The 27,256-nt window shown below is 34.7% G+C and overlaps 3 protein-coding genes across 6 annotated transcripts; 2 read left to right on the forward strand and 1 right to left on the reverse strand.

Moving 5' to 3' along the window:
- The first annotated feature begins 1,104 nt into the window (after nucleotides 1-1,104).
- Nucleotides 1,105-10,273, forward strand: LOC105334099 (zinc finger protein 423). Of its 3 annotated transcripts, XM_011437423.4 has the most exons (3): nucleotides 1,105-1,581; nucleotides 1,674-1,716; nucleotides 6,618-10,273. In XM_011437423.4, the coding sequence occupies exons 1-3, from the start codon at nucleotides 1,132-1,134 to the stop codon at nucleotides 9,878-9,880; spliced, it is 3,756 nt and encodes a 1,251-aa protein (XP_011435725.3). In that variant the 5' UTR covers nucleotides 1,105-1,131; the 3' UTR covers nucleotides 9,881-10,273. The 3 variants fall into 3 exon arrangements, with proteins under 3 accessions (XP_011435725.3, XP_065921263.1, XP_011435726.3); XM_066065191.1 differs by lacking the exon at nucleotides 1,674-1,716 and having other exon boundaries at nucleotides 1,462-1,581; XM_011437424.4 differs by lacking the exons at nucleotides 1,105-1,581; nucleotides 1,674-1,716 and adding an exon at nucleotides 3,937-4,097.
- A 1,173-nt stretch (nucleotides 10,274-11,446) lies between these two features.
- Nucleotides 11,447-18,934, reverse strand: LOC105334100 (DNA primase large subunit). Its single transcript, XM_011437425.4, has 12 exons — nucleotides 18,761-18,934; nucleotides 18,388-18,497; nucleotides 17,224-17,303; nucleotides 17,004-17,124; nucleotides 16,606-16,698; nucleotides 14,845-14,982; nucleotides 14,361-14,504; nucleotides 13,659-13,841; nucleotides 13,083-13,209; nucleotides 12,532-12,614; nucleotides 12,277-12,430; nucleotides 11,447-11,672 (listed from the first exon to the last, which is right to left on the reverse strand). The coding sequence occupies exons 1-12, from the start codon at nucleotides 18,906-18,908 to the stop codon at nucleotides 11,509-11,511; spliced, it is 1,545 nt and encodes a 514-aa protein (XP_011435727.3). The 5' UTR covers nucleotides 18,909-18,934; the 3' UTR covers nucleotides 11,447-11,508.
- Nucleotides 18,935-19,138: 204 nt separating this feature from the next.
- Nucleotides 19,139-26,965, forward strand: LOC105334101 (probable lysosomal cobalamin transporter). Of its 2 annotated transcripts, XR_010707393.1 has the most exons (16): nucleotides 19,139-19,307; nucleotides 19,552-19,728; nucleotides 19,887-19,950; nucleotides 20,092-20,186; nucleotides 20,716-20,783; nucleotides 20,883-20,986; nucleotides 21,189-21,262; nucleotides 21,825-21,950; nucleotides 22,291-22,505; nucleotides 22,783-22,885; nucleotides 23,418-23,522; nucleotides 23,870-24,013; nucleotides 24,478-24,538; nucleotides 24,796-24,899; nucleotides 25,549-25,841; nucleotides 25,872-26,965. XR_010707393.1 is itself a non-coding variant. In XM_011437426.4 (15 exons), exons 1-15 carry the CDS (start codon nucleotides 19,248-19,250, stop codon nucleotides 25,660-25,662), a joined length of 1,614 nt encoding a protein of 537 aa, XP_011435728.3. In that variant the 5' UTR covers nucleotides 19,139-19,247; the 3' UTR covers nucleotides 25,663-26,965. The 2 variants fall into 2 exon arrangements, 1 of the variants encoding a protein (XP_011435728.3); XM_011437426.4 differs by having other exon boundaries at nucleotides 25,549-26,965.
- Nucleotides 26,966-27,256: the final 291 nt, after the last annotated feature.

Here is a 27,256-nt window from a genome sequence, read left to right on the forward strand (position 1 = left end):
CCACCTTTTATTGGGAAATCTGTTCAAAGAAGATGGAGGAATAAGATGGCGCAAATGCCCACTTGGTTTAGTCGTAAAATACAATTTTGAATCTATTTTTTCCCAATTAAATCTATTCAAATATATTAAAATATAAGTTTGCAAAAGCATAATTTCTAACTATGTTCAGTTTTTAATATATTTAACAAAAGATAAGAAAAACAAAACTGTTGTCATTTCCGTATATTAATTTCCCCATTCATTTTATAAACTGGAGAATACAAGATTTCAAGAGAGGATTTAATTCAAAACACATTTTAAAATTGAAAACCATGCATATGTGATTGCATTTACAAACGTTCGATTGTATACAACATTTCTTATTTTCTTGAACAAAAAACCATATATATAACATATATATAAAAGAAAAAAAAGTTCATTATAATAACTTCAATGGTAAAATAAAATAATTCCAGCTGATATATATCGAAAAAAATCGAATGTACGGCTATTTTTTGCTTGGTCAAAGAGATGTACATGTTGATGACAGTATATATATATAAATATTGTCGGATAAAAAAAATTAGAGCACCCCTCCCCCTTTTTTTGTGATTAGAATTTAAAAAAAAAAGATAGAAGAACTATAGAAAATCAGTTTTTGTTGTTATTCATATTTGATATCAATGTGTCAAGTGTAACTATAGAATAGCATAAAAAAGTGTTTTAAATACGTCAACACCCCCCCCCCCCTCGCAAACATGGGAGCTTACGGGGGACGAACCTGGCCCCATGCCACCCATTGGAGCCCTCAAGGCTGCCCCAGACCCCTGAACTTTGGCCCACTCCCCCTTCAACAAATCCTGGATCCGCCACTGTGAATGATCCTTTTATGTAACGAAATAAATGATTGAAACTAAAAATCTAAGGGTTTACACATATTTTTTAAACACCCCCCTCCCCCAGCTCTAGGCGGCAAGACCACATGGCAGTGAAATTATGAACCCATGCCCTCCTTGGAATTTGTATATTGATCCGCACAGGATAGAAAATCCGCTCAAAGTAGGTCACCTTTTTCTGCTAACCAATCAAATCCCTCCTTCCACTTTGCTGGTCGGTTGATGCCCGAGGTGTTAAGAAAAAAACCCCACAACCATGTCGCAGTCCATGAAACCGAGGAAAGTTTGTGTTATAGGCGATACATGCATTGTTTGTGGTTTTTCTTTTGTAAAATATGAAAAGAATGCTAACGGAAAAGAAATCGTTCATAAATTCTATGAATCAAAAATGAGACTGAACGCTGAAAGGATAGATTACATAAAGAAAGTTACTGAAAAATCGGAAGAACTCGAACTTGAACTCGAAGGGTGTAATGCTGGACTGTGTAGAAAATGCTTAAGAACGATCGAATCAGTATTTAAATCGGAGGAGAAAAACAAAGCCACAAAACAAAAAATAAGAGAAAGTTTTGATAAGGTGTATAAGACAGATACTGTACTACTACCCGCCCCTAGACGTAAACATATACCGAGAGTGTCCAACACCTCACCGGTAAACTGTGACAGTCAGTTGGCAAAGTTTAGGAAAATCGCACCACAGCCTGAGGTATTTACCACATTTTACATTTTTTTAGTAAAGTTGAAGAGCACAATAGTTTTCTGTTTGTTTTTTTATTCATTTGGAATTTTCCCCCACAGATCCTGCATGAAATCGATGCAAAACTAAAAGAAGAAGAAACTGGTATGTGTATGAGTATATTATGATGTCATCGAGACATTCATAGAGACTGTGCATGCATGCATGTACATGTCAATGCAGAGCAGGTGCTATAGCATTTGCTCGCCAAAATTTGTGTTGCAGGTAATGGGAATAGGGAATTTTAGCAAGGGCTCGCTGCACATGGTACCCAATCTGTTGAACACGTGCACCCCTCAGATTCACAGGTGAACACGTGACTATCTGTCAATATATTGGGTTTCAGTAGACTTAAGCTCAGTGTTTATAGAGCACTGACATTGTTTGCCAGAGGCCATGAGTTCGAGTCCCGATTGAGACTAATCTTATGTGAGTAACGTGATTTATCCGTCTTTCATCAAATTTCAAGAGTATATATAAAATCCTGAATGCCGCATTTTTATCATCCTTTCATTAGATTAGTTTACATTCGTACAAAAAATAAAAACAACATTTTAAAATCTGTGGGTTATGTATTTTTCTGCAAATATGTTGCTGCCTAATTGAAGATTGTATCCCACATGAATCATCAAAAAAAGCATTTTAATGTTTATAAATAAATGCATAAATTATTAGTACAAACACATAGTGAAGGGAAATCTCATTTACAGTTGAAAGAAGTAAAGTTCTGTTTCCTCTTTAGCATTATAAATAATTAATAGCAGTCATGAAGCAGTTGATGCAGTATTAAGAATTCTACTACTGTACGTGCAGTAATTGCTGAGATCAAAGAGATATGCCTTGGCCACTATTCTCCAGTATAGAAGACCACAAATAAAGTCGCAAACGCCTCAAGTTAATTAACATGCCCTTGTCCAAAAATTTGAAGCAAGAGTTAAAAGTCCCCTTTTCCTAGAATGTATTGCTTCTCGCAATTAAATCTACAGTTTCGGATCAGAGATATATACCTATAATATAGCCTGGCACCAGCTGATCATTAAAAATTTGGGCTGCTAGTAAAAAAGAAATAAAGTTCTAGTTATTGTGAATATTGCAGGATAACTCAGCTCTTTGGTCTCAAAATGTTGTTTAAAATATAATTAAAAGCAGAGGCTAATTAACATCTCAGCATTTATATTTCAAAACAACATTTCTTGACCTCATATTGGTTATAATTCTGCAACATTAATAAACCTATTTGTATTTGTACTTTAATTGCATGTTTCTGAAATATTTTAGTTGATTGTGAACTCAAAGCACTATACTTTTTGTTGAATCATGCACCCCATGCTACTTTGGGGTTAATTGGTGTGAAGAGAATTAATTCAATACAGTTCAAGTTCAGGAATAAAAAAAAGGTATAAATTTAACATGTACAGGTTTTGTGATCTATTAGTTTGGGAGGGGTAGAAAGGAATCACTTTGTCATATTTCTATCAAATTGAATCTGACTGTCTGCATGTCTGTGCAATTGTGTCTGGTCCATATCTTTCCTATGGAGGAACATTATTTAGAATCTATTACTTCAACAATGACGGAAGGGTGTGCCGTGTTCTTGACCTCAGATCATATCTATAATTAGTTCAACTAGGTTACTGTTATAAAAAATGAATGATTCCTGTCTAGGCCATATCTTTTTATAGAAAATGATTTATACGTAGTTTGTACGGTATAAGCTATAATAACTTGAAACAAAGATTGTCTGTGATCTGAAGATATGCCCTGATCTTGAGCTTTGGTCATTTGTGCAAGTTCAAGTTCACTGGGTGAAAATTGGTCATGGTGCATCCAATATTTTCCAATATAGAAATACTTGAATAATTGTTTGCTACAATTTTTGTACTGTAACTTATATCTTCATATTTTGACACATTTTCAAGAGCAATTATGTATTTCAAACTGATTAAGAATAAAACATTACAAAATCATTTGGATCAATTCAGTTATAGTTTATATTTGTTGAAATTTATAAGGTCATAGGAAATATTCAGCTTAAAAATCTATGGGTTTCCCCCCAAAGATGGTGGACAATTAAGGGACATATTACTTTTGTAAAGTGTGGATTGGTCTATTAAAACATTTTATATAAGTAACTATAGAGCTGGAGTTTCAGGTTAGCAATGTGGCCCATGGGACATAAAAGGATTTTAATGGGTTTAAAAAAAAAGACACTTTAATTTTAAGAAAGTAGTGGTTTATGCTGGGATAATGTCTTGGTGACCTGATGGCGTGTCATTTGTAAGATTGTGATTTCTGTATTGATAAATATTATACTCGAGTTAATGCCCTTGTTTCACGTCATCCATAAATCGCGTTGATGGCCGAGTGTGTGAATCGGTAACAGACCGACGGACTTGGAGCAAAAAAATCACGCGAGTTTGCAGTCGTCAAATTACATTGACAAACTGCTATACTCAAGTTTGTGGTGAAAAATTCACAATCACCAGGTAAGGTGTTTTAAAAAAGTCCAGATGTTGCATAAATAAAGAAATTTTAGACGTAAATTGTGCACTGTCCGACATTTTTGTTGATCGATTGTCGAGACTATTTACACACAGACTGACGCTGGAAATTCAGTCTACTTACAGGCAGCTGCATTATACTGCATATGTTAACCACAGTCTGTAAAATAATTTTTTACGTGTAGTTTCGTTACTATCCTGTGTTCCTTTTTTAAAACGTGTTGGATTATTATGCACGGGGGGGGGGGGGGGGGGGGGTTAATTTTGGGTGGTATATGTTTTCGCCTCCAAGACTTTTCGGCACACAGTGGACATTTAACGTTTAGGCACCTTGATGTTTAGGCACCAATTTTAAGATATTTTAGTGTCAACAATATTTTTTTAATGTGATGAGTTTTCACCACTTTTTTAAATATTTGATCACAATATCAAATTCTGAATTTAGGCCTATTAAAAAAAATTGTGTGTTTAGGGTAACACTGATGAAAAAATTAGGTTAGGTAGGTTGGGATTTTTTTTAATTTTGGGTGTTATATGTTTTCGCCTCCAAGACTTTTCGGCACACAGTGGACAAAACGTTTAGGCACCTTGATGTTTAGGCACCAATTTTAATTGATAATTTATGAAAAAAATACCAGCTTTTGAACTTAGTCATTTTTTGGCAAAATATTGCATATAGGGTACCCTCATTGTACGGATAACTCCTCCTACAGTTTTCAAGATAGGAAGTTATTGTTTTACAGATCAATTGTACATATATCAGAGGTGTGCATATTGCTAGGATTTTGATTTCTGATAATTTATGAAAAAAATACTAGCTTTTGAAATTAGTCACTTTTGGCAAAATATTGCATATAGGGTACCATCATTGTATGTATAACTCCTCCTACAGATTTCAAGATAGGAAGTTGTTCTTTTGCAGATCAATTGTACATAAGGTATATCAGAGGTGTGCATATTGCTAGGATTTTGATTTCTGATAATTTATGAAAAAAATACCAGCTTTTGAACTTAGTCACTTTTTGGCAAAATATTGCATATAGGGGTACACCATTTCACTGGATATGGGTTGACATGGATTATGGATAAAGTTCACATAAAAGAAAACCTGGTTTGCTGTCACATTGACAGCTTTTCACTTGTTTTAAATAGAAATAATATAAAATTCACAATCGGATAAAAACAGACATCTAAAAATGGTAGGGTCGGGGCATCTTTGTATGTTACGTCGGGTTACCCTAAACACACAACATTTTTTTTAGGCCTTATGTCATTTATTATAGAGAATATTGGAACAAAGTGTTAACTTTATAAAGTATTTGCTACTGGCGTGCAACCAGTTTTCGCTGAGTACCATTTTTGCCAATGCATTGTTACATCATTTTATCAACACATAAAATAATATACGAAAAATGAGGTAACAATGCACTGGCGAGAAATGGTTCTTGTTGAGAACTGGTCATCTTCACAACGTCAAGGTTTTGTGATTACGGAACTCCACGGGGTTCCGTAATCACAAAACCTTGACGTTGTGAAGATGAGAACTGGTAGCCACCAGTAAGGTTATAAATACTATGTAATTATCCTTTTAGTTCTCAACCAGGCTTTCCTCTATGTTTAAGATATAAAAATCCAACTAAAACAACACTACCCTGTATATTTTTAACTTATTATTTAACATGTATCTATAGTTTAACAATGGTAATTAACTAAAAAAAAATGCCGCTAAAATCCTGTGTTATGTGTTGCTTTGATAACTGATAAAAGATGGGATTATTTTTTTGAGAACCTGATGTATAACTACCAGTATTAAATTGAAGAGAATATTGGATTCTTGCAGTAGCTTTTTATAAAACTGAGATGTTGTGCCTTAAATTTACTTGTCAATGATGATTATTGTTAAATTTACTGAAAACTGCAAGGTAGTGTTGTGCTATTTCATTTTATATTAAGGAATTTACCTTAGCTATTTATAGTTAACTTATCATGTGATAATGCACTGAGGAGGTAGTAATGTACTACCTGATTTTAATGCACTAGCTGACATTTACTGTGGAATCATTAAATTTCATGGGGGCCAATTTTCGTGGATGCCTTAAATTTTACATTTTCGTGGTGAAGTAATTTTGGGTATTCTTATATATCTACAAAAAGAAATATGACTTTATTACCCTAATTTATCAATTTATGGATGATGTTATTTCGTGGATGAGAGGTACCCACAAATTCCACGAAAATTGAGCCACCAGAAAATCTATAATGATTCCACAGTATTTGTAATTAGTAATTGTACTTAACCTGATTTTATTGCATTGACATCTATTTAAAAATAATAAGTTTTAGGTCTAATTCAGAACAGTAATTTAACCATGAATTGTAAAATTATTTTTATAATCAAAATAAGACGCTAAATTGTCCATATGCTTCCTCAACCTACCTGGGTAGTGGTTTACGGAAAAAAGAACTTAATAAATTTAATGTTTATAAAAATTAAATATTTTTCAGGCACTATGGAGGAAGGTGTCATTGTGAAAGACGAACCCTTGGATCCAGAATATGATGAAGCAATGGGATCAACAGAAAATGGAGAAACAGAGACTGAAGAGGAAAGAAACACATCAAATGAAGAATCCAGTCAAAAGTTCAAGTCAATTTTAAGCAATAAAGAAACAGGTGAAAAAGCAGTGAATTCTGTGATAGATGATCTGCTCCAAAAAAATCACGAAATCTTGAGCAGTACTGATACAGCGCTATACAAACCACGGTCTAAAAGCTGGTACGAGGAGTATCAGTCCCAAAAGTCAGGACGCATGCTTCGCCCGAAGAGCCCAACACAGATTTGTGTCTTGATGCAAGAAGATTTGCCGAATCTGAGTGACTCTCTGGTAGAACTCTCGGTCGGGGACGCCAATGTAGAAGATATTTTTGAAAAGATGAAACATGATGTGGTGTGTGGCTTAGTCTCCAAATCTTATGCAGTGAATAATGCAGAAATGAATATGCAAAATAATTTTAAGTTTTATTGGTGCAATTTTTGCCCCTTTAAAAATGAAAACAAAGAAGTTTTATTACAACATGTCATGGAGCATCGGTTTCATTGCAAGTGTTGTAATTACCAGTCATTTTCTAGAGCAAATGTTATAAATCATGCTGAACGAACCCATAATGAATTTAGAGAAATTGCAAAGACTCTAAAATACTGCATATTTCAGCCAGATTTCTTTGCACTTCAAACAAATGAAAAGAAAAGGCGCATCGAAAAAATATCAGAACCAGCACCAAAAAAATTTAGAAAGGATCAGGAGAAATCATTAGAAAATGAGGAATATGATGCTTTTGATATGGAAGTAGAGGAAGTCGAGGATGAGAACAATTACACTCCCAGTAATAGTGAATCTACAGACAAAATCCTGACGCCAAGAACAAAGAAAAATATAAATATTCCAGTAGTAGGAAAAGTGCCGAAACCTTCTGCCAGCAACAGTTCAAATATACCAAAGTCTACAGTGAACCAATCATATGCTGGTACCAAACAGTCCCCTGCTCCTCCCAGTAACCAGCAGCCGGCATCCAGCGGTAACATGCAGACTACCACTACAGGCAAGAGTGGTAACACCGTCACTGTGTCCTCCGGACTGTGTTGGAACTGTGGCTACTGTAACTTTGTGACTCTCAGTCAGACATTCCTCAAAACGCACCTGAACTCCCACCACTCTGGCAAGGCTCACAAGTACGTGGCCATGCTGGTGTCTTCTCAGGAGGAGATGAACAAAATCAAGGAGCGAGACGCCAAGATGTACACCTCGCCAAACCTCCCACTTCTGTACGGGAATGTTAACCAGACCCAGGAGAAGACTTTGTCACCACCACTGGATGGAAGTGGGCTCCCGAGTTCTACCAAAAACTATGATTCAGCCACATCGGCTGTAATGAATGAAAATGGACCAGAGGAGGAGAGTGATGATGAAGAGTACATTCCAGAAGAAGAGAAGAAGAAATATCCCCTTACCTACAAGTGCGCACACTGTAACTTTATTGCCCCAGTATGCTTCAAAGTCAAAGAGCATTTACAAATGAGGCATCAAGGTTGTGTACTCTATGCTTTGGATATGAGAGCTGTAAAGTTGAAGCAGAGGAGATATGTCTTCTTTTGTCATAGAAAGAACTGTGCATTTACTACCAAAAAAACTGAAGAATACCTAAATCATTCTGAAAATTGTACTCCATGGTTACTTGATAATTGTCCAGAAAACGTTGATTTGCCCAGCAAAAAATGTTTAGAGTTAACCAGGAACTTCTCCACTAAAATTTCACAGAAAGCATTCCAAATGGCAAAGAACTTTAAGGCCTCTAAAAGTGCTGAGTATGCCTGTACTCACTGTAGCTATACCTCCAATAACAACATCAGAGTGAAAAAACATATTCTGTCAAACCACGAGGACCTGCAAACTGTTCTGAAAGATTTACAGTCACACAAATTGAAGAAAAAGACTCATGTTTACTTCTGCAGGCATTGTTTATGGGAAACTAGGATTGAAGAGTTACTTGACGTTCATCTCCAAGAAAACCACAAAGAAGAAGAAGAAGAGCAGACAAATCAGTCAGAGGTAGCTCCTCCTTCTCTGCCTGTCATTGAACCAGTGGAGAAGAAGACACCAAAACAAGCCTCTTCTAGACCAGCCTCATCAAAACCAGACCCTGTGAGTAAAAAAACAGAGGTCAGTCCTGGAGAAGAGGAAGAAGAGGGAAGGGAGGAGGAAGAAATTGACCTGCACCTGGAAGTTTCTGAGGAAGAGATGCAGAAAATGATGACAGAATTCGTTAAAGATGAAGCAGGAAGGGGCGTGTCGCCTGGAAGACCAACTAGAAAGGCTTCCATAGAGGCGTCAGTTCGAGTGCGAGCTCAAGGGCATCAGCCCCCGATGTACAGATGCATGCACTGTTTCTACCTATGCTTTGGAAGTAACCTGATGAGGAAGCACATAAGAGCCAAGCACAAGAAGGAAGCTCTTAGAACAGTTGATGTGAAAAAGAGAATCTCAAGACAGTTTGCTTATTACTGCATTTGCCCACAGGACAACTGCAAATTTGTTAACACCTGTGAAGAGACTGTTTTAAATCATGCAATATCTGAGCATAAAATTAAAAAAAACCATCCAGAAATTCAGAAAATGCTTCAACCCTTTACAGCTCAGCTATCTGGCTCCACCGAATCAACCTCTGTTAGTAGTTGTAAAGTAGTGCCAGCGGTGTCTCCCTTAGTTGGGTTTGAGTGTTTGTACTGCTCCACTAGCTATGTAACAGAAGAAATGGGCTTAATGAAAAACCACATAAAGGAACAGCACTCTTCTGAAGAGGTTGTATTCCGTGATTGTGTGGCTCGAAAGTTACGCAAGTCTTCTCGAATATACATGTGTGAAAGAGACAATTGTGATTTTTATAACAGTGAACAGAAAGAGCTTGAGTTGCACAAGCTTGCACACGAGAAAGCCCACATTTTTGAGTGCTCGAAATGTCAGTGGTTTACCACCACCACAGACTCGGTTCAAACCCACATGGAAACCGTGCACTGCGGCGAAGAAGTCACCACAATCGACATGAGTCTGGATTTGGATAAGCATGGCCAGGTGATCAAGAGAGTGGGAGGAATGATCATCAAACAAGAAAAACAGGCCGTGGAAGATCCAGACACAGAACCAGTTTATTCAGAAAAGGAGGCTCCAGTACTGGACGACATAGTGGTCAAACAAGAACCTCTTGATTCATAGGGCAGCAATTCAGGGTCATCAAAAAGTCCTGCAGGAGATCCAGACCTTGTGTATTTTTATGGGTTTTTTTTTTTTCAAATTATACTTCGTGTTCATCATGTTATTTGATTCTGATTAATATTCAATTGATATGCTGAGTGCAAATTTTTCTTATTTGGGAAAAAATTTCAGTATTATAACAAAAACTATTAGGTATTTTAAAACCAACGTGTTCAGGATAATGGTCATGCTTTTATTCCTGTAAACATCTATTTAATGAATATTTAACTGTACATAGTAAGGTTTATCAATAATGTACTATGATGTCCAATACTAATTAACAGCTTTTATGTTGATAGATACAAATGTGCATTGGAAAATGGAAATGCATTTTATAATAAAAATTTAATTATGTATTTTCTCTAATTATGCATTAAAAAGAATCTTTTTGGATATCAACTGAGGCAAGAAGTCCCCGATTCAGATTTGCATTAAAAACATTCTCTTGTGTTATAATTCAACAGTTGTTTATTTGATGTTAATTAGTGGCACATCTTTTGACCCCGAGAAATCCAATGGAATCCCAAGAAACCCCATGGATACCCTATTAATACAAATTCATAACTCTTGATACCCCTTGGGACTTACTGGTATCCCAGAGACACCGTAGGAACCCTATGGATACCTTCAGGCCCGATTCAATGAAAACCCCATCACCACTAGGTACCCAAATATACCCCAAGAATGATCCAGTTCTAAACTGTTATAATCGATTGAACAAAACATTCAGCAACCATAAAAAAAAATCATGCACTGAACAAAATAAACATGATAATGGCACACTCAAGATCCAACATGCAATACTTAATGTCCATCATGAAATTTTGAGAGTAGTGTACATTCAAGGGTTCCCTTGCAGTATATATTGGGTATCGATAAATTCCTTGGATACCCAGAGATGTTTTTTTATGATTCCATTGAGTCCCATGGGTCTTAAATAGTAATATGTTTTACAGCGCAACCACTGAGGTGAGCACAGCTTAAGTCATTATGATAAAAAAAAAATTTAATTACCAAATGGATGTATCAGCTTAATTAAACAAAAATTGATAGATGGATATGAAAAAAAATTTTTTGTCTGCGTGTTCTTCTTTTTAAGTACTTGCTAATCAGTATGTTTACATTCTAGTACATGTATATAACTTCATTACCACAATATTTTTATTAATTAGGAAAACTTGGTTAATGAAACCATACAATTACCTGAGACCCCTTGGTTTTCAATGGTTATTAATTTGTATCATTGGGGTTTCTTGGGGTATCCTTGTACCAAGGTATTACCTTTGAACTCCAGTAAGTCTCCTTGATATTTTTTTACAAGTAATAAATAAATGTCAAGGTCAAAGGAAGGTCATGGTCAGATATGACCCTTGAACAGCTCTCTAATGCATATCTTTGAAGTTTGGTAGAAATACAGAGGATTTCAATTACTGTGTGCCATGTCATACGACAAATGGCAGGGCATAAAAATGAATCCCACTATAAACATTAAGTTGCTACTAAAAAGAAAGTCTTATTTCAATGTACACATTTTTATTAGGAATAAATAAAGAGAAATATGCTTTCATGCTCTATCCTAAAGTCAAAGTTTATGCGGTTTCCATGGCAGCCAGGCATAGATCATCATCCATCATATCATCATCAACTGTTGTGTTTTGGGATGTTGGCTGGGAATTCTGGGAAAGCTGTGACCTTGGCGTGTTCTGACTTGACCTTTGACTTCCTGTCCTTGCTGGTGTGTTTGGAAGCTTAGCTAAAAGGAAATCATATTCAATAATAAAATCAATATACTTATACTTCTAGTATAATTGTAAATCAATAGAGCAAAAAAAAAAATGCATAAATATTTTGATATGAATCATTGCACTTTGTCTATGCAATAACTTAGAACAAATAGCAGATATCGTACCAGCGCTTGGATTGGCAAAAAAACTCAAGACTTATACTTTTTAAGACACTACAATGGTGATTTAAATATTTTGTTAAATAGTTAGTATTAATTGATTTAATTGAATATCGGCATAGCTCAGTGGTTAGAGTATTGGGCTTGTGAACCACTGGTCATGAGTATGAATCTGCCTGTGGCTTTAGTTCATATTAACTTGACATTAATTAAATTTTTGAAAATCAACATTTAACCAATAATGCATATTTTTTCATCTATTTGATTTACAATGTATATACTTCTCATGCATCATTTTATCCATCACAATCAAGCAAGTTTCTGCTGATTTGAGAAACTATTTCAAGGAGTATTGAGCTACCTTAACTGACTTTTCTTGATTGGATTTTCATTCACTGCATACAAACACCACAACCCACCCTCTTTAAATTTACTACATGGGTACACACTATACCTTCTTTTTTGCCAGAATAGAAGTGTTGACTCTCGTCAAAGTACTGGTTAGGATGGTTGATGTTGACGTCCGGTTCCTCCACTCCAGAGTGGGTGGCATCAAAGTAATATTTACAGGCAATCTGGTAATGTCCGTCCCTTGTGTACTTCATTATCTGTTCATGAAACGAATGTTGCACTGTTAAAACGATACATATCTTGAGTGGTATGAAATAAATGATGCATCCAATGCCATCCATATATAAATGTAACTTACCTTGTCAGTAAAATCCTTACTGATTCCCTGGAGCCTGAGTTTTTGAGCTAGAAGATCTGCATCAGTATGCCGGAAGGGACAGCCTAGAATCCCAAAATAATTCTGATTATTTACTTGTCAAAGCATAATATTACAAATAATTTTTAGTTTGAGAGTCCAAAGAATAGCTCCAATTTTTCCTCAAATTAACAAGATTAGGACGTGCATGCACAGTAAAACATGGTTATAGCGAACACACTTATAATGAATTGACGCTTACAGCGAAGTGAATTTCATTCCCCAAGACTCTATTTCATGTTGTAATCTTGATGGATATAATAAATTACGCTTATAACGAAGTTAAATTGCCCGTCCCTGGGACTTTGTTATAAGTGTGTTTTACTGTAAATGCAAGAAATTTTTGAAACAGTTTACTGTTCATAGTAACTTGGTAAGATAATTGACAAAAAATATAGAAACAACTACCTGTAGATAAGATGAAAGAAAACAATTAAATAAAAAAAAATTTCAAGAGTTTATTAAGAAAATCTGAGAGAGAGAGAGAACTTTACCATGGTTGTCCCCTGGTCCTGGAGCATTAGACATGATGATTTTGTTACAGCTGTATGGAGTGTAGTCTGCTCTTTTTCCCTCCTTGCCATAATTATGTCTGATGTTGTAAGAGTACTGTTTGTCAAACTGAAAGCGAGTAGTAAAGAATTGAAAACTAACTCTACAACTACAATTTTTTCACCCAAATTTCAGGGTTGGTTTTTTAGGCTCCTGTACAGTTTTGGAGTTTTCAACTTATCACATGCATGCAGATATTGCACAGTCTTAAATGCTAACACTCATTTGATACCTGACTTAGTGGACAGTTTTTTTGGCTTATAACATACAGTACTAGATTAAGTGACAAAAGGCAGAGGAAAAAGCACTGAATATAAAACCAGTTTACAAAGTACTTTCTAGATTTTACCAATCTCAAATTTCAAGTTCTAGTAGTTTCTTATTTGTTATATCCTAGCTTCCTTTATCACTTGTCTTCAATTCTAATACACATTGTATGTGTACAATATTACTTCAAACTTGTAATCTCATATTTATGATATATTTTTAATGAATGTGATAAATAAACAACACAACACCTTGTCTCCGTCCATTGCTTTGTTGAACTCTGTTCTCCAGAACCTGAGTGCTTCCTCCAGAGAGAGGCCGATCCCCTTCAGGAAGAGTCCATACTGCATCCTCCCTCCATGCTTCAAATGGTGGTCCCTCTTCATTGATTGATGCAGGTTCTGCATGCACGGGGGAAAGGATTGCTTTGATAACTGTAGGAGGATAAGCCAATTATAAACCATCGTATTTTATAATATACATTTATGAATGTGTATATACTGTAGGTAGCTTTATGAAATTCTATTCAAATTTTGAAATTCTATTCTTACACATGTAATGATAATTTAGAATAAATAGAATATAACGATAGATTATGACGTTATCTAAATTTATATCAAACTCGGTAATAAAGTATAGAAATTTATGATTTCTTAAAGCCAAATTTCAATCATTGTTGAGGAGGGCTACCCACGAATACCACACAAAATTGAGCCACCACGAATTCTAATGATTCCACAGTAGCATTTAATTTCCACTGTTTATGGAGATTTTGGATTTTTTTTTTACCTATTTTTAATTAGCCATGCTTTCAGTGTGAAAAAAAACCCCGAGGCAGCAATTCTAAACAATCATTTTTTAAAGTATGGCCTAATCTGTGAGCAGTAACCTTATTATAAATTTGAATATTTTTGCATGTTTATATCTACACATAGATATACATATTATCTCACAGAGTCGATCATCTCTGCAGTAATCTTGCCGACGTTGGACTTCTTTGAGCTGTAGTCCTGCCCTAGGTACCTCTTACTGAGGCCAGACAACATGGGAAGGAGGCGATTGTCTTCCTCAAGTTGAGGCAGGGCACGAGACGTCATCTACAATCAACAGTCATTTAGAAGATGATTAAAAAATTGTAATTTAAATGGTGTCAATAAACACGACGGATAAATTTCTTGTGATTAGAAATTACAGGAAGTAAAGAGTGTACAATTTTAAAACCATGAGTTTTAGTCTTAAAGCAAACAAGTTTCCTATGTCCATTAATTTTACATATACATTGCACAACACACTTCTTAATCACATACAATTCAATGAAAAGGACATTTGACATAATGTCATGCCAAAAATACTTTATAAATACAACATGTACAGAAAAACACTTAATTTTCGAGACAAAATTAGTAAGAACTAAGGTAAGAAATAGACATAACCTACAGCTAGCTGCTGCGAGAGGTGCGCTCTGTAGTGTGTTATCAGGATGGATATCATGTCGTCCTTAGGTACATAGGCGAACCCTCTACTCAGGAAAACCTTTCGACCCCGCACAAGATCAAGTACTTCTGTGAAAGGAACCTGTGAAAATAACACAAGTATAATCATTAACTAACCCACAAGATACAGGACTGCATGATTGTGTTTAGCATTGCAGAAAGAAATTTTCAAAAGCTTTTAGTATGCCGTTTGACTAATTCATCAAATAAACATGAATTACAAGTGAAAAGCTGTCAATGTGACAGCAAACCGGGTTTTCTTTTATGTAAACTGTATCCATAATCCATGTCAACCCTTTTCCAGTGAAATGGAGTACCCTACATGTTTATGCAACATTTTGCCAAAAAATGACTAAGTTCAAAAGCTAGTATTTTTTTCATAAATTATCGGAAATCGAAATCCTAGCAATATGCACACCTCTGATATATGTACAATTGATCTGCAAAAGAACAACTTCCTATCTTGAGAACTGTAGGAGGAGTTATCCGTACCATGAGGGTACCCTATATGCAATATTTTGCCAAAAAATGACTAAGTTCAAAAGTTGATATTTTTTCAATAAATTATCGGAAATCAAAATCCTAGCAATATGCACACCTCTGATATATGTACAATTGATCTGCAAAAGAACAACTTCCTATCTTGAGAACTGTAGGAGGAGTTATCCGTACAATGAGGGTACCCTATATGCAACATTTTGCCAAAAAATGACTAAGTTCAAAAGCTGGTATTTTTTCGATAAATTATCAGAAATCAAAATCCTAGCAATATGCACACCTCTGATATATGTACAATTAATCTGCAAAAGAACAACTTCCTATCTTGAGAACTGTAGGAGGAGTTATCCGTACAATGAGGGTACCCTATATGCAACATTTTGTTAAAAAATGACTAAGTTCAAAAGCTGGTATTTTTTCGATAAATTATTGGAAATCAAAATCCTAGCAATATGCACACCTCTGATATATGTACAATTGATCTGCAAAAGAACAACTTCCTATCTTGAGAACTGTAGGAGGAGTTATCCGTACAATGAGGGTACCCTATATGCAACATTTTGCCAAAAAATGACTAAGTTCAAAAGCTGGTATTTTTTCGATAAATTATCGGAAATCAAAATCTTAGCAATATGCACACCTCTGATATATGTACAATTGATCTGCAAAAGAACAACTTCCTATCTTGAAAACTGTAGGAGGAGTTATCCGTACAATGAGGGTACCCTTTTGGCAGCCGCCCGCCCGCCCGCCAATCCGCCCGCCCGCCCGCCATTTTCACCATTTTAATAACCGGATTTTTCCGTTGGAAAACCCGGTTAATAAAAATTGGAATATAATACAGATTTTAAAAAAAAAGGTACATATAATGTTCTGTGCAAAATCTGGTAGTTTCTTCTACTGAAAAATTATTGATCTCTGATTTCGGATAGTGTTTTCTATAATAATTAGCTCTTATTCTTTTTGGATATACTGTGATTATTGTTTGTGGGGGACCAATGTTCATAGCTTCCATGACCCTTGTCCACAAATTTACATCCCCACAAACATATACACAATCATTTGTTTAATATTTATTAAAATATCCCAATTACACTACCAAAAAAATTACGTCCCCACCAAACAGGAAAATCTTGGCTTCCCGTGAACATTGACCCTCACGAATAAAAATGATTTCAAAGTATATATTCAAAAATATCAGACATACTTTGAAATATTCATTTGTATCGGCTGTGGTGGAATTTCTGCCAGCAGACGCCATAAGATCTTGTAGCACTCTCTGTTTCTCGTCATCTGAAATCTACAAGAAATCACGTACAATGTATGCATGCATTATGCACGAATCTTTATGAAATAAATTATGAATACAAGCATTTATGACTGACACTAAAACAATCTGATATCAAGTGGATATACATCGTAACATGTGTGCATGCAGCTTACATGAATATTATTATTCATTTTCATTAAAAATCAAGTCACAAATTATGTTTCAATTGAAATGATTAATATTTAAAGTGCATTTTTTTTCTTTCAAGTACCGGTAATGTTAACATGAAATTGATCATCATTAATAACTGCATATGTGCGTTTCCTAAAACATACTGGGTTATAATCCAAACTGTTGACTTTAAGAAATTTTTGTTTCTCCTCTGCAGTTTCCATCAAAAATCTAAACCTGAATAAGTCCAGCTCCTGCTGCAAGAACCATCGCTTCAAATCCTCCCTGCAAATTACAAAATTCACAAAAAATTCATAAATTATCATTCTTTACTTTTTAGACTACAACAAAATTCTTCTGCAAATTCCGTATATTAGTACTTACGATCTGCAATATGCAAGTCGTAAAATAAAATGTGAAATGTGGTCTATCCTGTATTCCTCAGAGTCAGTTGAGTAATCTGTCTAAAATTGAAAAGAAATTGCGTGAATTTCAAACAAACAAAAATACTGTTATCATTTCATATTTAATATATGTATAAAATCATTGTTACAAACATCAAGTGTAAAGTGTTGCTTAAATTGATATCTTTATGCATATGTAAGGGATGTAAGAGTTAAAATAAACAGTGTTAAACATTGTAAGATGGTAAGACAGATTTTATCACCAGCATCAGTTAGCTCATTTGGTATAGAGCACTTGACTAGAGTCTCAGGGAGGCCATAGTTAAAATCCTGGTCAAGTTCAATATTATTTCTCCCATCCCATTTAATACTTTTGGTGCTGTGTCAACCACTTGAACTTACAGGTTAGCTCTGCCAATGGGAAAGAACTTGAGGATGAATCCTTGAGGGCAAAGATCATTTAACAGCAGAGACATAAATAACAGAGATTGGCTACTCCGCCATTAGCGTGTTTTGTTGTTGAAAAATGGTACAGGACCAACCTTACTTTGAGAACTACATTTAGTGAACTAAGATAATGATATTGTTTTAATGAAAAGTATGCACAGGTTTTAGATATTTTTGAAACAAAAAATGGAAAAATAAGATTAATATATAGAAAATATATTGACCTGCTATAAAACATCAGCAAAATCTCGCACGAGAGGTAGCCAACTGCCTCCTAAAACTCCTCTTTTAATATTGTTTATATGACATAAACTCATGAAAGTATAATATTTTAAATGTTTTGGTAATAGGTTTTAGCTGTTTATAAATCGATATAGTTGTTTATTAGAAAGATATACTGATTTAAACTGGGAACACTTTACAATAGGGGCCGTGGATTTCGCGAGATTTTGATCAGCTGCCAATCTCTGTTATTTATGTCTCTGTTTAACAGGAAGGATTGTGACAGTCAAACTTAATGGTTCAACATTCCTTAAGGCACAAGATACTTCAGTGATCACTGGTGATAGAGCACATGACTATAGATTCAGGTGACCTGGTTCCAAATATCAGTCTGGTATTTTCGCATCCCATTAAAGTAAATTAATATTGCAGCAACAAATACGTGTATCTTCATAGATACAATGGATGATCTTACCCTAATGATCTTGGCTAACCTTGTCTTCTTAATCTCTTTCTCCACCAAGGTGTTGTAATCTTCTGATCCTCGAATGTGCCGAATGCCAGCATTTTCAATTGCTTTGAGAACTGTGAGTTCCAGAATAATTTAAAGTGTTTTACGAGCAAAATTATACATAAGTTTAAGTTATTATAACGGACTGTTGCATAATTTCAAATAATCCAAAAAAATACACCCTGCCTATTATCATAAGTTAAATATTTAGTACAAGCTTGAAAGATACAGGGGAAAGTTAAGGCTTTTAAGTCCGACTCGTATATGGCAAGAAATTAGGACTATGCTTTGAGGTTGCCATATACACTGCCCTTCAAGGTATGCAATCACTGATTACCTTTCAATCTTTCTACTGCATATTCTTCAAATTCCTGAAGAGTTACTGTGTCTTTGGGTGGAACTTTGTAAATCTGCAGTCTATGTTCCGCTCCAGATTTAATCAATTTAGAATTTTTTGGTCTTTTTGTTCTTGACACTATTTCCATTTTGATAGATTTGGCGCGCTGAATTTTAGTATCTGATCCCGATCGAATATGTTCACATAAATAATGAACAATTATATATCTTTCGATGGAATGATATGAGCAAATTAAATTATAACTTAAGAGTATTTTTACATATCATATATTTATTTTTTTTATACAGAAGATCATATCTATAACTTAAAAAAAAAGATACGAATTATTTTAATCGAGATCGAGGTTCCAGTCTATAAGGTCAAGGTAAAGTGAAACCAAAACAAGTGGGTTAACGGAAAGTAAACGATAATATTGCTACGTACATAACGAATATGTCTGGTTGATTTTATATTTCATGAATACAAAATGTCAATCCCAAGTGCAGCACTCGCGGCAGGGTGGATCCCTTTTGTTGTTACCTTGGTTGTAAGTTAACAATTATTTTAAATATTAGGCGTCACATGATAATGATCCAGCAATAAACATTAAAGTTAAAATGCAATTACCGTTACAATACATTTATGTACAGGTCCATATTATCCGATTAATTAATGGCACACATTACATGTTTAAGAATAAATTCATAAAGTTTAAGTTATATATGATAATACTTCAATTATTCTACTTTATGAAACTTATTATGATAAGAAAAAAATGTACTTTGTTCCAGCTGATCTTGTTATTTTCGGGTGCGTACGTGAAGTACTTTATCAGTAAAAGGGATGGCACATTATCTACGACACTGTCATCAGTGGTCGCCCTCAGTGTGACGCTGCTGACCACAGCTCTCATCCCCGTTGACGTCTTCCTGGTCTCATTTATGAAAAAAACAGATGGCACTTTCAAGGTTATCATTTAAGAAATAAAGATTTTTTTAGCCTAAAGTGTAAAGTGAAAAAAACTCACTCATTTTTACCATTACATAACTGATTTCATTAGAATACATGTATGTGTATATACGTGCCAATTCTCTACTGTATTTACAGTATTTGTTTCATTTTTTAGGACTGGGCTGTGAGTAATGCAACTAGGCAGTCAATGGAGACCTCCGTGTCAGATGCTTATTATTGTATGTAGGCCATTTCCTATTGATTTTGGTAGCTGTAAGGCAAATTCCTTTTTATGGAAAGTGAATTCAAACATGTCAAACACGAAAACATGATATAGCAAATCACAGATTAACATGAGCATTTCTTTTGTTATTTTGCAGCGCTGTATGGTCTGATAGTTTTCTGCCTCTTTCTCTTGTTACCATTCATGTACTTTTTCTATGAAGAAAGAGATGAAGAATCTACTGTAAAATCTGTGAGTCAACATGATAGATGTGTTTACAAAACTCTCTTTATTATGCAATAGGAGATAGGTTTTCTGGGAGTGCTTGACTCACAGTAAAGTGTAAGTGTACTGAAATACCCGGTACATGAAAATCAGCTAGGCTAGGCATAGTGTCAGTTATAAAGTACTCTGTAGCAGGTAATTCTTTATTACTAAGATTGAGTTTTGCAAGTGTAATTAAACATGATTTCAAATAGATCATTTGATTATTTTAATATCAAACAGTACCATCATTGCTCCTTAGTTTTTTTTTCTGCATATATTAATTTACATGTATATCAGAAATTAAGACTTACACTACATGCACTATAAATCTTTACTAGTGATAAAGAAGGAAAACAGGAGCATATAACTTATTTTACCATAAAGTTTAGTTAAACATATATATATATGTATATTTCATATCCTTGGTTCTCGTCCGACTTATTGAAGAAAACTTTCATAATGATAATCTTCTTTAAGAGGACCGTTCTGACTATCTTTTTATAACCTTTTTCAGAGAATTTGTTCCGCCCTAAAGTTTACCATTGTGTCTTTGTTCATCATTGTAACTCTCCTGTTAGTTGGGTAAGTACAGACTGATTTTTGACTATATACATGTATATATAAATATACAAAAAAGTATGTACAGATATTGTAAAGGGTCATGTATATTGTATCATCAAGTGCCTTTGTTGGGGTAAATCATGGAAGTTCAACACCCAGTGGAAATAATACCAACCAGTGGAAGAGGATTGCAGACCTCTTTAAAGAGTTTGGAAATGATACCAGTAAGTATATGATAAAACCTGTATTTTATACTGCTTTTTTCTATGGTTACTTGTTTCAGAAAAGTTTGGATTAAAACACTAGTTAAGTGCCAAATACGATGCACAATTTATCTCTTAACTAAATTTTTTGCAGATTTTGATGAAAATTCATCATGTAATATCACATGAATATGTTAATTTGACAACTGACTCTTGTGTTTAGGATTGGAGGACGCCCTGTCTTTTGTTATGAGTGTACTAAGTCTTCTGGGAATGTTGGCCCTCATCATGTACTCGGTAAGTAAATGTTACATGTACTTTAGTATGACCTAAAGAGAGTCAGCCATCATACCAAATCAAGGTGGTAATAAATTCAAAATCTTTCTGATCAAAGATTTTTTTGAGAATATAAACCCATAGTGAATACATGTATTGTGGGAATGTCAATATCTGGTGTACATTTAGCAATCATACTGTTACACAATTTACCAATCAGATAATCAATCACTGGAAGTAAATCCATCAAAGAAAATACTAACCTGTGGAATTTTAAAGTTTGCTCAATTAGTAGTACCGGTAATATACATGTACATACATGTACATGTATTTTATTTATCATTACCGTAGTTTAGTTGATTCTGATACATATACAAAAATAGTGTACGTTATACAAATACTACATGTTGGTAAGTGGTTTGTTGGTGTAGTTTGTATCATCAAGTAGTACTGTATTTACATATGCATATATTGAGTTTAAAATGTGCAATTATTAATTAGATACTGCTTGTTTTACCATTTCCCACAGTGCTTCAGAATTTGTAAACATTCTACCTTTGGTATATGCCTCATTTTGTTACAGGCCTATGGAATGTCAGCCATGCCAATGTCATTGATCAAGGGAACAAAAAGTGCTAAAGCAGAACGAAGTGATGTCCAAAACCGAAGATCAAGGATAAGCGAAAGGTCAAGGGCAATCCGGGAGAAGGTTTGTATAGGGAATACTTTATATGTACATTTGGTGCCATTGCAAAAATAAGTAATACATGTTCCTAACAAGAGTAGAACATCTTTTAAAAAATCAACAGTAGTTACATTACTTGTACATGAATAACAATTCATTTATCTTTTATCAAATGTAATTTTGAACAACATGAAGTACACTTCTTGTAATAAATTAACAATTTCTATTACATGTAATTCCAGCTTAAAGTAAATAATGTAAATATAGTTAATTGACTTAGTTAATATAATTACCACTACCAATCATTTCCATCTTTTCTTTTTTAATCTTTCATCATCACTCATGATTCTTTGATTTGTTACAGTACACCAGACGCGGCCTGTCGTCTCGGAACCGTGGCCAGGTGGAGAGCATGGACGAGGAAGAGAGGCTGTTACAGCGCGAGGAGAGACACCTGGAGGTCAAAGAGAGGAGCGTCCTACAGAAATGTCTGCTGGTCCTGCGGCCGTTCGAGGTCGTGTTCGGAGTGCTGTTCTTTCTTGTTACTCTGCTGGTGTTTGTGTCACTGTTACTCACAAAGTAGGTCAAATACAGACCAGCAGGTGTTTTATCTTAAATGTTAGAACTATTTGTACATCTTTTCATTATGTAAAACATACCTACTGTACATGTTTCATAAACTCAATTGTAACACCATCTTTAAAAAAAAATTTCATTGATGTATTAAGGATCTGTGAAAAAGCAAGAGGAATAGAAATACACATGTATATTGTATTAAGATTTTGACACATGCGATATTAGCAGATATTTATTAAGTATAGACAATTTCATTTAAAATTTGTCCCTTTTCTTCTAGCATTGACAAAGCCATACATAGCTTGGGCTACAAATCTGGGTATGCCTTACCCCAGAGAAACCTCCCCAACCCTGTGGATATAGTTCTAGTCTTCTGTCAGAAGGTAACAGTGACCACACTCAAAATTTATTCAGTTTTCAAATTATTTAATTTGTTGTAGCATTGGTGTTAGTAACAATTACTAGTACGTTGCAAATTACATGTATTTGAATTTGGACTTTTCACACAAGCTGTAAAAAATATTCGGTACATGCACTATGGTAGTGCAATGGTATAACAAGCTACACACATCCTAGTACTTGTAAATGAACTTGCACTTTAAATGAATATTTTTTCCTAGGTTTAATTTTTTTAAACACTGTAATCTAACTTAAATGTTTTGAAAGAAAACTTTGTGAGGTTTATGAGAACTTTGTTGTTGGCAATACTTCCTGCCACAATCTTGTTCTTAAGTAATGTCTCTCATGTTTGTTTAAGATTATCCACATAGTTTTGTGCAAATCAGCTCAAGACTGATAAATTTTAATATAAATGTGTCATGCATAGAAGTTACTGTATATCAAGCTCCTATCTGTGGATGCATCCATCCACTTTTACCTGTAGTTACGTGTAGATGTATAACTTTTGATATTCAGGTGTTTCCTCTGGACTACATCATGTTTGCTGCCTTGGTCCTGTACCTGGTTTTCTGCTCTATGTCCGGTGTCAGGAACATCGGCATCTGGTTCCTCTGGCTCAGGGTAAGTTTTTCTTGTAAAACCCTTATAAAAATTTCTAAAACATATTATCATGTAAAAGATCAACAATATTGTGAATATTATTACAAAAAGTTGATAGGGTTTTAACATTACTATTTTGAAAATTTATCTGGAGCTTTAAAATTCTTTTATTCATTGAAATTTTAAATTTGTACTTTGTAACAAAAACAGATATTGTCTTTACTAAAGTTGAATTTGAGCTCATTGGCATCTATATCCAGCACTCCATCGATCAAGCTAAAGGGTTAACCCCACTAGCCCAACCTAGCAGGAACATCATATCATTAACACTACAACATGTATAATGCTGTGACAATCTTTTTTGACAGATGTACAAGATCCGCCCACGAAGGACACGCCCCCAGGGCATCCTGATGATGTGCATGATCATGATGTTTTTGACGCTAGCCATCAACATCATCATCTATGAGCTGACCCCTCAATACTCCTCGTTTGGCAGTCAGAGATATGTGGTATGTACAGTGATTCAGTGAATCAGCTTCGTGTACGCCTAGTTTGTATTCAGTGTTTGATTATAGAAATATATATATGACAGCCAGGGTTTTAGAAATTATATTTATAATATACTGAGCTCAGGTAATTATACATGTACATGTTTGTGTAGATATAATATACACAGGGTTATTTGCCCCATGTAATTTTCACCCTTCTACATTTGCAAACAGTTTTGCCCTCTTGAATTCACCCTATATATAGTTAGAAATAGAATTTTTTCCTAATTAGCACAGTGATTTAGAAATTTGTTTGAATCGGCCAAGTCTTAAATTCATCCATGGACAACAAGGTTGAAAGTTGCAAAAATAAAATGGAAGTGAATATTTTTCTATATATATACCTGGTACTGTACAATGTATATGTATATGAACATGTTGTATTATTGCTAAGCTTAAGGTAAATTTCATTTTAATTCTTACAGATAAGTAAAGGGAATTCCTCTCATGTTGAAATTGTATCATGTACTGCCGAAGCAACAGCAGGTATGTCTTTACAACAACAAAGAAAACTGGTTACCACAAGCATGTGTGTTAGAGAAACATGCATTTCCTCATACTAGGTGTTATCATTGATAATTCAAAGAACAAGATGCTCCTGTATGTTGGAGCAGACAGTTGCTTCTATTTTCATAGAATGATTTTGTGTACTTAGTGCAGCGCTTCTATCATCCGTGTTTATTTGCATACCATGCATTTCATAACTATTTCCAAGCTACACAAGTCTGTTTTATTTTGTCCAGATGACTGCACCGTCACCAGAATGACCCTGCTGTTGACCAGTTTCTTCTACAGGATGTGGTTCTTTGGAGCAGCATATTACTGGGGGACTTGGGTGTTCCTGGGGGTAAGATCTGACTTCTGTTAGGGATTTAGCATTGTCTTCTTGTTTTAAAGGGTGTTATTTTACTTTGAATTCTTTTTAAAGCATGATGTACTGTATGGCCTCCTCTGAATATCTAAATTTTCTGCTTAATTTTGCATTTATTTAATCCTTGCAGTTGTTATTATATCCTCATAGGACTACAGGTACTCTTTTAAAAAATATGATGATCTCACTGAAGATATTATGTTCAGGTGCTCATATTTGTGGTATCTGGGCAATCAAATACATGTATGTCATATTTCTGAAGCATGTAAAAAATGAAACTGATGATCACCTAAAAAAATTTTTTGAAATTATTACCCCGAGTCTAGCAAGCCCCCCCCCCCCCCCCAAAGGGGTGCAAAGTTCAATATAGCAAATTAAGGAATGTAAGTAAAAAAAAAATCTTTTCTCAAGATCAACTTGTGATTTTAATTTGTGAGACTCCAGATATAAGAAATAGAATGTGGTTTTCTTTTCTCAAGCAACACCCCTCTTTTCAACGTTTTGTACAAGACAATTTAGAAAGTAATGCAAAATTCACTTGAAAATTATGTTGGTGAGTGTTGTGGACCTCTGTTATTGGTTGACATGTACAGTATATATTAAAGAACATCTGTGTTGATTGTAGTTTATCCTGATTGGGTTCATCATTTCTGTGATCAAGAAGAGGAGATCTGCCATTGATGGTGAGGTGGATGCTGATGATTTTGATGACAGTGACGAGGAATTGTTACCAGGATAACTCCTCCTGACAAACACTTTAATTGATCTTTACACAAGGATTTTTTCTTTTTAAGTACAATGTAAATCATATTAATGATGTTCTTTTTAATGTATGTGAACTAGTTAATTTTCAAAACTCCAGAGCATGCATAAATATGTGCAGATTTACATGTACATGTATTGACATTTCAGTTTTCCGTGTACCGGTATCTTGAGTTTTCCGGAGAGAGAGAGAGAGAGAGAGAGAGAGAGAGAGAGAGAGAGAGAGAGAGAGAGAATTTGCAGAATGTTTTCAATTGTGTTTTCATATTGTTTTTCTATGTATAAATGTATTTGTATGCTTACTTACAATGTATTTATAGTTATGTTTTCAATATTTTGTTAAAAAAGTGTCATCAGATTTATTTATAATGATGAGTGCTAATAAAGGTAGTTACTCTGGTTAAACCATGTTTTGCATGATATAGTTTTGTGTGATTTTTTCTTTCTTATATGAATAATTATAGTTAACACAAGAGAACAATTATGTTGGATAGAATATAAACGGTGCTCTTCAACTGCTCAAAATGTTCATATTGCAATTTTGCAAGTGGTGGTCATTTTTTTTAGATTCATCGATAGGAGCTTCTCGTGTCTTTAGTGAAATGTTCGTAGAAGAGAAAATAATGTTCCCCCGACATGGACATTGGGGTGTATGATGCCACAATATCTTTAAGTCACCAGAACAAAAACTACTCGGGGAAGTTTATAAACAGCGCAAATCATCGTAGAATTAGCCTTCTCTTCTGTGTGTAGTCCGAGCAATGCGCAGTGTAAGCTGTTTGTTTTTGGGATTAGCTTTGTCTGGCGCTGTTGCCCTCGCGCTATTTACACAACTGGAATGTCGTTGTGTGCTGTTTTTCTGTTACAGTAATTAGTTGGATATATTACATCGCTTGTGTACAATACTGATATTTATTAGGACTATCGTCGTCTCAAGCCACGGTCCGGAGTTCGCATGGCTTTCTCCTACACGACCAGATGGGAGAGGATTGTACATCTTGGCCGTGGTCTGCGATGATATAGGACTATATGAAGGCGTAAAAACTGCGCAGAATGTCTCATACTATTAAATTATTCTTTTCATGTTGGTATTTAACAAAGAGAATTTTAGGAAAGGTGAAATATTGTTAATTTTTTTGTCTGTTTTTTGTTGTACTTGATCTGATTATGCCAATATTTCTTATATTTTGCAAATTCATTACATTAGTGTACAAGTAATGTAAACTCGCACAATATTTTAAAAATGTCTTCGTTTGAAAAAATCAAGCTGTCAATATAAAGTTGTGTTGTTTTTTTTAATTCATGAAGGCTCTTTTTGAAAAAGACACGCGGTGTACTGTTTTCAGAAAATGCAGGGGGGGGGGGGGGTGGGGAGTAGGAGTGGGGACTTTGAAAAAAGTTGGATAAAACTTGCTTTTCCATGCATACTTTTTCAGAGAGAAATCGGAGAGGACGTCTTGCTTAAATAAGATTTTATGAAATGAAGGGAAAAGTTCATGTCTACAAATTTTACATTCCTGTCAAATATTGAACACTTTGAACATGTTGAATGTGTTGTTCCTATAAAACAC

The sequence above is a fragment of the Magallana gigas genome, chromosome 7 (assembly GCF_963853765.1).
Source record: "Magallana gigas chromosome 7, xbMagGiga1.1, whole genome shotgun sequence".
Classification (NCBI taxonomy): Eukaryota; Metazoa; Mollusca; class Bivalvia; order Ostreida; family Ostreidae; genus Magallana; species Magallana gigas.

Bases quoted from the DNA above. Each gene is read 5' to 3' on its own strand.
- LOC105334099 (XM_011437423.4), top strand. From the start codon at position 1,132: ATGTCGCAGTCCATGAAACCGAGGAAAGTTTGTGTTATAGGCGATACA. The intron at 1,582-1,673 runs GTATTTACCACA...TTTCCCCCACAG, and splicing joins AAATCGCACCACAGCCTGAG to ATCCTGCATGAAATCGATGC. The intron at 1,717-6,617 runs GTATGTGTATGA...AATATTTTTCAG, and splicing joins ACTAAAAGAAGAAGAAACTG to GCACTATGGAGGAAGGTGTC.
- LOC105334100 (XM_011437425.4), bottom strand. From the start codon at position 18,908: ATGGAAATAGTGTCAAGAACAAAAAGACCAAAAAATTCTAAATTGATT. The intron at 17,304-18,387 runs GTAAGATCATCC...TTTCAATTTTAG, and splicing joins GGTTAGCCAAGATCATTAGG to ACAGATTACTCAACTGACTC. The intron at 16,699-17,003 runs GTATGTTTTAGG...GATTTCTTGTAG, and splicing joins ACAGTTTGGATTATAACCCA to ATTTCAGATGACGAGAAACA.
- LOC105334101 (XM_011437426.4), top strand. From the start codon at position 19,248: ATGTCAATCCCAAGTGCAGCACTCGCGGCAGGGTGGATCCCTTTTGTT. The intron at 21,951-22,290 runs GTTTGTATAGGG...GATTTGTTACAG, and splicing joins CAAGGGCAATCCGGGAGAAG to TACACCAGACGCGGCCTGTC. The intron at 23,523-23,869 runs GTAAGTTTTTCT...CTTTTTTGACAG, and splicing joins TCTGGTTCCTCTGGCTCAGG to ATGTACAAGATCCGCCCACG.